Raw genomic sequence first — 12,023 nt, 5'->3', positions numbered from 1 at the left:
AATTACAGAGAAGAGAACAGTGTCTTGTGTCTCCTCAAAGATCTATTCTGGCATAAGCTTCCACAGACAACTGTCCTCTTCATCAGGTGCATAAGGTGCTACTGGGAATTTCAATCCTGTTCCAGCTGTTTGTGCTCGCATGGAGATACAGTATATCACAGGAGTACACCCCTCACATTTTGTAAATATTTTATTATATCTTTTCATGTGACAACACTGAAGAAATGACACTTCGCTACAATGTAAAGTAGTGAGTATACAGCTTGTATAACAGTGTAAATTTGCTGTCCCCTCAAAATAACTCAACACAGAGCCATTAATGTCTAAACCGCTGGCAACAAAAATGAGTACACCCCTAAGTGAAACTGTCCAAATTGGGCCCAAAGTGTCAATATTTTGTGTGGCCACCATTATTTTCCAGCATTGCTTTAACCCTCTTGGGCATGGAGTTCACCACAGCTTCACAGGTTGCCACTGGAGTCCTCTTCCACTCCTCCATGACGACATCACAGAGCTGGTGGATGTTAGAGACCTTGTGCTCCTCCACCTTCCATTTCAGGATGCCCCACAGATGCTCAATAGGGTTTAGGTCTGGAGACATGCTTGGCCAGTCCATCACCTTTACCCTCAGCTTCTTTAGCAAGGCAGTGGTTGTCTTGGAGGTGTGTTTGGGGTCGTTATCATGTCGGAATACTGCCCTGCAGCCCAGTCTCCGAAGGGAGGGGATCATGCTCTGCTTCTGTATGTCACAGTACATGTTGGCATTCAAGGTTTCCTCAATGAACTGTAGCTCCCCAGTGTCAGCGGCACTCATGCAGCCCCAGACCATGACACTCGCACCACCATGCTTGACTGTAGGCAAGACACACTTGTTTTTGTACTCCTCACCTGGTTGTCGCCACACACGCTTGACACCATGAACCAAATAAGTTTATCTTGGTCTCATCAGACCACAGGACATGGTTCCAGTAATCCATGTCCCTAGTCTGCTTGTCTTCAGCAAACTGTTTGCGGGCTTTCTTGTGCATCATTTTTAGAAGAGGCTTCCTTCTGGGACAACAGCCCTGCAGACCAATTTGATGCAGTGTGCGGCGTATGGTCTGAGCACTGACAGGCTGACCCACCACCCCTTCAACCTCTGCAGCAATGCTGGCAGCACTCATATGTCTATTTCCCAAAGCCAGCCTCTGGATATGATACGTGCACTCAACTTCTTTGGTCAACCATGGCGAGGCCTGTTCTGAGTGGAACCTGTCCTGTTAAACCACTGTATGGGCTTGGCCACCGTGCTGCAGCTCAGTTTCAGGGTCTTGGCAATCTCCTTATAGCCTAGGCCATCTTTATGTAGAGCAACAATTCTTTTTTCAGATCCTCAGAGAGTTCTTTGCCATGAGGTACCATGTTGAACTTCCAGTGACCAGTATGAGAGAGTGAGAGCGATAACACCAAATTTAACACACCTGCTCCCCATTCACACCTGAGACCTTGTAACACTAATGAGTCACATCACACCGAGGGGGGGGGAATGACTAATAATGCCCAATTTGGACAGTTTCACTTAGGGGTGTACTCACTTTTGTTGCCAGCGGTTTAGACATTAACGGCTGTGTGTTGAGTTATTTTGAGGGGACAGCAAATTTACACTGTTATACAAGCTGTATACTCACTACTTTACATTGTAGCAAAGTGTCATTTCTTCAGTGTTGTCACATGAAAAGATATAATATTTACAAAATGTGAGGGGTGTACTCACTTCTGTGATATACTGTAAGTACCCCAAGTGTGAAATGACCCTTCTGCCCCCCAACCCCTTTGAATGACTTAACTGTGTGAAAAGAAGACTCCACACAGAAAGGTCTCAAGCAGCCACCACAGGGCCACTACGAGACGCCAGCAGCTTCTACTTGACTCAACATGTATCTCTCAAGAGCAGTCTTGCAATGCTTAATGGACGGCACCCAACAATCTCCTGCTTCCCAGATAATAATCTTTCCACTTTCTTCTAGGAATTGGAATTGATAAGACAAGCAAATCTACTCTCAAAAGAATAGGATGCAGGAGATGAATAGGAAGAGCAGCCTTGATGGTCCAAGGCTCCCACAGCAAAGGCACATGGGCAGCCAGACAGAGAGAAGTGCCTGATTCTCTCTCACTTCTGAGAATCGGAGCCACTTCAGGAGCAGCACGGGAAGTGGCCAGCTCTAGTGTGGTCAGCGTTTTCATCTCCCAAACAAACAAAAGTGGAGTGAGAAGTAACCACATGAAAGCAGCAAACCATGCTAGTTCTGTAATTAAGCTCTTGCCCTAAGTGAAGGTTTGGGCAGTTATGGAAGAACATTAAGGAGAACATTATGTGAGGATGACAAAATCATATGTTTCTCATATACGTTCCTCTGAGTTAGAAAGCAGTACACTGGAAACAGCTCAACATCCTTAAAAAGATCTAACACAGAAATAATTAAAAATAATTTCAACTTTTATTTCAGTGAACCAAGTGCCAAGTAATGCTGAAACTCTAAGCATACTTACCTGGGAATAAGTTTTACTGAAAACAGTGGGTGGGACCCAATATTGCACAAGCAGACTTCTGATCATCTGGCAAGAGTTTCTCCTCTTTTCTCCACTGCAGCCCTCACACTTGGCCAAATTATGTTCTGCAGGGTGGCACATTCGGATGGAAATACATCCTAGAATGTGATCCCAGTGCTATGCTGATGGCAATCCTAATCCAACAACACTGAGAAGTTGCCCAACTTTTCCAGTGTATATCTGAGCAAAAATACTGGATCCTAGTTGTGCATTCACTGTATTCAGCATGCTGGTCTAGAAAGCTCTCTGCGTAAGGTTATTTTACGGAGTCTTCTGTCATTATAACTTTAGCTGTCTGTTGAGGACATGGTGGACATACCTGTCTCTATTCTTTATCAGAAGGTTTTGCTCTACTCCTTCCATTAGGTTCCTAAAGCACTGATGAAGCACTTCTTGTTTATCGGCAGGCTGACTGTTTATCAAACTCGCTCTTAATTCACTGAAGTACTGGAAAAACAAAGAATACATTATTAGAATAAACAGTGGGAAACAAGTATTTCTCAAACCCTGGGTATAAATGAGCTTAGTTTTAAGAGTATGAATATCTAGTTCTATCTATAGTTCAGATGGATGCCATTTTATCACTGGAAAGGGTTCCCTAAGGTCATTTAGCCCAATCTTCTGCACTGTAGCACTCCCAGATATTTCTAAGATGTCACTCCACAGCATGTGGGAGAGCATATGGGTCCAACATAACCCACAGCCAAGACGGCAAGGTGGAATATGATGAACAGAATGCAGACACCACACTCCAGAACAATCTAGTTGTGTATAAGTATCACTGAAAGCAAAGCAACAAGGTAGGCATGACAAACTTAAAGTTCTATTAATTTCTCTAGGGCTTCAACACGATTTTCTCTGAATTGAGGCCAGATACCTCAGCTACCCTGGAAGCAGGCAGGGTATCAGAAACAGATGTGGTGACTATAGGATTGTAGGCAGGCCCTTTGTCAAGGGCTTTGTGGGCTAGCTCAAATCCCTGCTGGCCATGCTGCCAATTGGTGTGCATGAGAAGGGGTTGTACACACTCAAGAGCCTTCTCTTTGTGCAAGGGGGAGCCTCCCTGGGACTTTCCTCTCACACACCAATATGTAGGCTGTAGGGCCTGTTGCCATTGGGAAGACCAGCAGGTCTACCCAGTATGGCACTGAAGCCCCCCTTACACATCATTTGAATGTGTGGCTGAAAGTCGTCTGACCTCCCACCCTGGCCTGGCCTTACGGAGACACAGATTGCACACCCAAACAGCAGCCACAATGGATGCATGAGCACAGAAGTCTGATATGGCTTACTCTGGCAACCATGGCTAATGTATGCTAAGCTGTCTGAGCATTGCTGCCAACAGCACTGGGGCAAACTGATCCCACACCCCATCCCCAATCTGTGAGCTTCTTCCTGAATCTTTTTAATAGAAAACAATGTTAGATGAAAGTTCATATTCTCAACTCCCAAAAACTTAATTTTCACTTCATACTTTCTACAACTTAACATAATGTTTCCAGCTGCACATAAGAAGTAACACTGGAAGAAATCCACCAATCTATTCTTTCCTGCAATTATTCTGTGAAGAAAAGTTCCATGGAAGTCAAATGTTCATAGGTTCTGAACCAAAACTGAACGCAGCCCCAAGACTACAAATTGGGGTGTGCTAGTACTGATAACTTGAAATTTCTGTGCCTGATTCAGAAGCAGCTCTTGTGATTGCAGAAGAGGGGCTCAACTGCAACAGCACACACTTTTCTTTGGGAAAGCTGCCCGCAATGCCTGGAGAGCCCTGGCTGTGTGGTCTGGCCCACTCATTATGTCCTCCATGAGAATGCATCCACAGGGATAATCAGAATGCACTGTGTGGAGAAGACTGAGTGCCTGCTTCCTTGCGTAAGCCAACGCAATGATTTCTGAAATGGGTTCACTAGAAACTTAACCGGTGCTTCTTGATGAAAAGATCAATAATGGAGGATAAGGTTTCCTGAAAGATATTTGCTGCCCCATTACTAGTCTTCCTCTGCGATGCACATTCTGTAGGAAGTGCTTGACACACTTGGCATTCTTGTGTATTTGTGCAGGTCATTGCAAGTGTGTGTCCTGGTGGTGGGCAGATATCAGGCTTGCAGGATCTTTTTTCTAAAATTACAGTTCCAGGTTCCATCAGCTAGAGTTTTGTGCAAAACATGCATCTAGAATTAAAGAAACCTGCTTCTAGAGTTGAATGGGGAGCAGGTGTTCTAGAGAAATCTACACTGTTGAATATCCAAAGCTTCATTCTTTTCAACAAAGAAATTTTGGTTTACGGAGGTGGGTGAACCAGGGTTGTCTCAGTCACCAAGCTGTTATGAGGAAACAGTCCACAGCACCCCAACAGACCTTCACAATTAGAGGGGTGGGGAAGGTAGGAAAAAGTCCCTGCTCAACTCAGCAGGAAGACATTTACCAGGAAGCCCCTGCCCTGTCCTGCTGGAGAGCAGAAGTTGCTGTTTTCGGCATTGTCCCACATGATAAACAGGCACACAGATGGAGTTCTCCGCATGTCAAAGATCTCTTGCAAAGTTGTTCAGTTACTCATGAATAGAGAGTCTTCCTGCTTGGTGGGTCCACCAGTGAAATGAACGACAATCAACATTAATGCTCTTGTCAATGCACCAGTCCTGGATCTGGATGGCTAGGCATATCAGCGGGACTGACTGTGTATTCCCCTGCTTGTATATTGACACTGTCCACGGTGATCTGGCCATGATGGCCAGTGAGAAATGTCTGGAATGTGATGAGAGCTTTCCTCACCACAAGCATTTCCAAGTAGTTGGTACACCTGTGGTCTTAGAAATCATTCCAGGTTCCTTGGGTCATCTGTGTACCACAGTGAGCTTGCCATCCGTACAGGGAGGTGTCAGTTGTAACCATGGAGAAGAAAGGAATTCCTCTCAACAAGCTTCTGTGGCACATTCACCAGCCAAGTCTGGAACAGGTCAATTTGGGGGACCAAAGGGCCAGCTGCTGCAGGTCAACCATAGGATGGTAGGTACGGACAAGCCAGAGCTGCAGTAGTTACACCCAAAGTCTGGCTAATGGCATAGCCACAGCTGCAGTCACTGCATCTGGAGAACCTTTACTACATGTCGCTGGTGAAGCTTGAAGACATCTTGACAACTGCTGTAGCTTTTACCTCTGGGAGATATGCTGCTGCTGAGATGGAGTCTAGCCATGCCCCAATATACAGGATAGACTGGGAAGGGGAAAGATCTTTTGCGTTTAGGAATGGAGGAATTCCCTGGAGGAGCGCTATACTGAAATATGAAAATATGCATCTTTTAGGTCTAATAAGTGCAAACCAGACTCCTCTCTGAAGTAGAGGCAAGATGCTCTTTAGGGTAACCACACTGAACTTCTTCAATAGGATAAAGAAGTTAAGTCTGTTGGGCCCAGGACTGGACAAAGCTCTCCCATCCTGCTCTTATAGTGTGAAGTGTTTGGAGAAGAATCCTCAGAGATGACAGATGAATTGCTATTGACAGGTTCAATTGCTCCTTTAGAGAGTAAGGATTGTGCCTCCCCAAGCAGGGCTGGAGACTGGGCCATACTTCTTATGGCTCCAAGAGGAGAGAAGTATCAAATTTGATCCAGTAACCTTAGTTGTCCTTCAGGTTCTGGGATCTCTCTGAAGTTGATGGCAACAACTGGTCTGAGGTGTAGGCACTTGCTGCAGGAGGTATGCCTTGAGGCAAGGAGCCAGCAGCTCCAGATGCTGGCGAGTGGATACGCTCTGGCAGCTTAAGGATGTTGACTGCTCAGAGAACCTCCTATGCAGAGATAGGAGTTTCCTGGCCTTTTACTGAAGGGCATACAGTGCAGACACTGGTTGACCTGATACTCCTCACCAAGATAGAGCAGACAGAGTGTCCGTCCATTGGCAGGAGCTTGCTACTGCATTTCACACATTTGTGAAATGCTGCCTTTGATGCCATTGGTAAGTCAAAGGAGAAAAAAAGAAAAGCAGTGTGTGAGAGAAAAAACATCGGGGGTTGGAATAATCAAAGAAGACAAAGAACATTTCCTTATTTTGCTATAGTTTTTTTGTAGGGAGGGAGGGTAAGGAAAGATGGGTGACTGCCAAAAATAAGAGAAAGACTGAGATGTAGGTATTTAGAAATGTGTTTTGCAAGAGAGAAGGGGTAGAGAAAATGCTCACAGCTCATGAACAAATACAAAGAGGAGCTTCTTGACGCACCAGGGAAGGCAGCTGAAGATGAACTGAGGGAATGGGTGGGAAATCCTCTGATACATAACAGATGTTGGGGTATGGGAGGGGATCCTGCCAAAAGGCTCACAGCTGCAAAATCTTCCTGACAACTGGCTCCATGCAAGTGCAGAGCTCATGTGTATGATGCACAGGGACTACAGGACCACAAGGATTTCCCAATTGCAGAAGCAAAATGAGTGCTATGCATCTTAAATCTCTAGCTTGATCCATCCTACCCACCAACTGAAGAAGAGGAGAATGGGGCTATATGGCACCTGAACATTACTGCATCCTAAACACAGATCTGATATTTCAGAGGAGAGAGAAGTATGAATAACAATTGCTAAGGCATAACTTGTACTGTAAATATATTATTTTGCTATTTTATAATAGACCCCTAACACAAATACTGAGTAACAGATTTATATGCGTACAACTGCTTCACAGGGGAGGAGTAACCTCTTCAATACAAGGCCTCAAGTCAGGCCAAGCCCACAAGTTGAGAGGGGATGAGCTACAGCATCTGTATGAGAGCATTGCCTGTTTTGCCTCACTCTGCTGGTGCCAAGTGTTTGATGGCTATTTTACACCATGTTTAAGGTTTATTGTGGGCTGCAGAAGAAAAGGCAAATCTGGTTGAAAAACTGAAAAATTATACAATGTAAGATCCAATGTGCTTCATCATTTTCAGTGGCTGAAATTAGACAACCTCCAGGCCTTTCTGTCCTCCACCATCCCCTGGAAACCACTCAAGCTCACACCAACTGCTTCAGTGACTCCATCTAACCACCTCATTCACTGCCGCCCCCTTCTTCTTTTGCCATCTATTGTTCCCAGCATTAGGCTCTTCTCCAGGGAGTCCTTCCTTCTCATTAGGTGGCCAAAGTATTTGAGTTTCATCTTCAGGATCTGGCCTTCTAAAGAGCAGTCAGGGTTGATCTCCTCTAGGACTGACCAGTTTGATCACCTTGCTGTCCAAGAGACTCGCAGGAGTCTCCACCAGCACCACAATTCAAAGGCCTTAATTCTTTGGCGCTCAGCCTTCCTTATGGTCCAGCAATGGTGCGGTAGTATGAACATTCTTTGGCATTGCCCTTCTTTGGGATGGGAATGTAAATTGACCTTTTCCAAACCTGTGGCCACTGTTGAGTTTTCCAAATTTGCTGGCATATTGAGTGTTGCACTTTTACCGCATCGTCTTTTAAGATTTTGAATAGCTCAGCTGGAATACTGTCATGTCCACTAGCTTTGTTGTTGCTCAGACATCCTAAGGCACATTTGACTTCACCTTCCAGGATGTCTGGCTCGAGGTCAGTGACCACCCCCTCGTGGTTATCAGGGATGTTAAGCTCTTTCTTGTATAGGTCCTCTGTGTAATCTTACCACCTCTTCTTAATCTCTCCTGCCTCTGTTAGGTCCCTGCCATTGCAAACCTCCGTCCATAGTTCTTCAGGCACTCTGTCTATCAGATCTAATTCCTCAGATCTAATTCTCTATTTGTCACCTCTACTCTATATTCATCAGGGATATGATTTAGGTCATACCTGAGTGGCCTAGTGCTTTTTCCTACTTTCTTCAATTTAAGCCTAAATGTTGCAACTAGAAGCTCATGATCTGAGCCACAGTCAGCTCCTGGTCTTGTTTTTACGGACTGTATAGAGCTTCTCCATCTTTGGCTGCAGAGCACATAGTCAATCTGATTTCTGTGTTGACCGTCTGGTGATGTCCATGTGTAGAGTCGTCTCTTGGGTTGTTGGAAAATAATGTTTGCAATGACCATCATATTCTCTTGACAAAATTCTACCAGCCTGTGCCCTGCTTCATTTTGTACTCCAAGGGCAAACTTTCCTGTTATTCTGGTTATCTTTTGGCTTCCTACTTTAGCATTCCAATCCCCCATGATGATAAGGACATCATTTTTTGGTGCTAATTCTAGAAGGTGTTGTAGGCCTTCATAGAACCAGCCAACTCCAGCCTCTTCAGCACCAGTGGTTGGGGCAGAGACTTGGACTATTGTGATGTTGAATGGTTTGCCTTGGATTCGAACTGAGATCATTCTGTCATTTTGGAGATTGTAACCCAGTACTGCTTTTCCTACTCTTTTATTGACTATGAAGGCTTCTCCATTTCTTCCGAGGGATTCTTGCCCGCAGTAGTATACTTGATGGTCATCTGAATTAAATTCACCCATTCCTGTCCATTTTAGTTCACTGATTCCCAAGATGTCGATGTTCAGTCTTGTCATCTCTTGTTTGACCACTCTCCTTTCACCACCACATACATCTGCAACTGAATGTCCTTTCAGCTTTGACCCAGTCGCTTCACTCTTTCTGGCGCTACTAGTACTAGCCCTCCGCTCTTCCCCAGTAGCATATTGGACACCTTCCGACCTGAGGGGCTCATCTTCTGGCATCGTATCTCTTTGCCTTTTGGTACTGTCCATGGGGTTTTCATGGCAAAGATACTGGAGTGGGTTGCCATTTCCTTCTCCAGTGAATCACGTTTTGTCAGAGCTCTCTGCTATGACCTGTCCATCTTGGGTGGCCCTGCACGGCATAGCTCATAGCTTCATTGAGCTACACAAGCCCCTTCGCCACGACAAGGCAGTGATCCATGAAGGAGTTGAAGACCCTACTGGGCATGGTCTATCCATAAAATAAAAATAGGAAACACAGACTTGAATAAGATTGATACATACTCTAAATTCAAATAAAACTTGTTTAGATTAAATCCTCTACAGACTGACGTTTAAAAAGAAGAAATCACTGTAGAATGGGAGAACTCCTTATTTGGATACATGATTCAAAATTGGATGGGAGAGGGCAAAAGTTCTTAAAGATGTTAGCTACTCTGCTAAACTTCTAGAAGACTATGATTCACAGACTTATGGAGACCCAGGAGAAAGAAATGATTCTTTTCTTCAAACACTATCACACTTACACCAGGCTAGATTATAACATTGTGTCAAGAATACTTTCACAAAACTTAAAGCAAGTCTCTATAGGACAAATAACATTCTTTGATCATGCCCCTGCGTGTGCAGTGGTGCATGCAGGAAGGGAAGAACAATATACATACATATGGTCCTTAAACTGATCTCTGTTATTAAATCAAACATCTTGTGGAAAAAATACAAACTGCAATTGTACAATATTTAGAAATCAATAACACTTCAGAAAACTCAAAAGCAATTATATGGAACTCTTTAAAGGTAGTGTGATATGTGGAGTTTGCATCAGTGAGAATAGCTACTGGTATGGAAAAAATATAAAAGAAACATGTAGCCTTGAACTAGAACATAAAAGACTTTCAGCAAAAGGATAGACAGACATTTAGTACAAAAGCAGAATAAATATTTGGAATTAAACAAAATAGCTAACTAATCACACTACTGAGAAAAGAAAAATTCGAAATAATCGCTCCTCAAAGTTAAATAATCCAGGAACAAAATTCACAGCATAAACAAAGTAATTCAGTTCATACTTCACACAGTGCAAGCACATGGCAACTATATTTATACTTAGAAAAGACACAGTTAAAAAAAACTAAGTGATAGACCATCTTTCTTTCATTAGTCAAAAAATAATGAGAGAAGAACGTACAGTTAAAAATGGATATCAAAAGGCTCCAGGGCTGGATGGTTCACCGGGAGAATTCTTTTAAAAATGTTCAAAATCAACATACCAGAAATTCCATTTAATGATACCTTACTTAGAGGTACTATCCCCTCTGCATGGAATGATTCAAAAATAATAATAATGATCCCTAAACCAGATAAGGCTGAGCGCCAAAGGAATGAGGCCTTTGAATTGTGGTGCTGGAGGAGACTCCTGCGAGTCCCTTGGACCACAAGGCGATCAAACCGGTCAGTCCTAGAGGAGATCAACCCTGACTGCTCTTTAGAAGGCCAGATACTGAAGATGAAATTCAAATACTTTGGCCACCTAATGAGAAGGAAGGACTCCTTGGAGAAGAGCCTAATGCTGGGAACAATAGATGGCAAAAGAAGAAGGGGATGGCAGAGAATGAGGTGGCTAGATGGGGTCACTGACTCCGGGGGATGGTGGAGGATAGGAAGGCCTGGAGGAATGTTGTCCATGGGGTCGCGATGGGTCGGACATGACTTCGCGACTAACAACAAAGATGCATCCTAAATCTCTAGCTTGATCCATCCTACCCACCAACTGAAGAAGAGGAGAATGGGGCTATATGGCACCTGAACATTACTGCATCCTAAACACAGATCTGGTATTTCAGAGGAGAGAGAAGTATGAATAACAATTGCTAAGGCATAACTTGTACTGTAAATATATTATTTTGCTATTTTATAATAGACCCCTAACACAAATACTGAGTAACAGATTTATATGTGTACAATTGCTTCACAGGGGAGGAGTAACCTCTCCAATACAAAGCCTCACGTCAAGCCAAGCCCACAAGTTGAGAGAGGATGTGCTACAGCTTTCCAATCGTGTGGCCACTGTTGAGTTTTCCAAATTTGCTGGCATATTGAGTGTAGCACTTTTACTGCATCGTCTTTTAAGATTTTGAATAGCTCAGCTGGAATACTGTCACCTCCACTAGCTTTGTTGCTGCTCAGACTTACTAAGGCCAATTTGACTTCACATTCCAGGATGTCTGGCTCAAGGTCAGTGACCATTCCATTGTGGTTATCAGGGACGTTAAGCTCTTTCTTGGATAGTTCTTCTGTGTAATCTTGCCACCTTAATCTCTTCTGCCTCTTTTAGGTCCCTGCCATTTTGGTCCTTTATCATGCCTATCTTTGCATGAAACGTTCCCTTCATATCTCCAATTTTCTTGAAGAGATCTCTGGTCCTCCCTATTCTATTGTTTTCTTCTATTTCTTTGCACTGTTCATTGAAGAAGGCGTTCTTATCTCTTCTAGCTATTCTCTGGAATTCTGCATTCAATTGGGTGTATCTTTCTCCCTTGCCTTTCACTTCCCTTCTTTCCTCAGCTATTTGTAAAGCTTCCTCAGACAGCCATTTTGCTTTCTTGCATTTCTTTTTCTTTAGGATGGTTTTAGTTGCTACCTCTTGTACAATGTTGCAAACCTCCGTCCATAGTTCTTCAGGCACTCTGTCTATCAGATCTAATTCCTTAAATCTATTTGTCACTTCTACTGTATATTCATCAGGGATATGATTTAGGTCGTACCTGAGTGGCCTAGTGCATTTCC

At 43.8% G+C, this 12,023-nt stretch overlaps 1 protein-coding gene across 1 annotated transcript in view; it reads right to left on the bottom strand.

Moving 5' to 3' along the window:
• LOC123030368 (ran-binding protein 17-like) overlaps positions 1 to 12,023 on the bottom strand; it is an 86,321-nt gene that overhangs the window by 2,638 nt on the left and 71,660 nt on the right. The window contains exon 11 of the mRNA XM_044444236.1: positions 2,909 to 3,036. Coding sequence (XP_044300171.1) covers positions 2,909 to 3,036 — 128 coding nt within the window. The remainder of the gene's footprint in view (positions 1 to 2,908; positions 3,037 to 12,023) is intronic.

The sequence above is a fragment of the Varanus komodoensis genome, unplaced genomic scaffold, assembly GCF_004798865.1.
Source record: "Varanus komodoensis strain SLA01 unplaced genomic scaffold, ASM479886v1 scaffold44_3, whole genome shotgun sequence".
Taxonomy (NCBI): Eukaryota; Metazoa; Chordata; class Lepidosauria; order Squamata; family Varanidae; genus Varanus; species Varanus komodoensis.
Note: the sequence above shows the minus strand (reverse complement) of the source record. Positions and strands in the feature narration are given on the sequence as shown.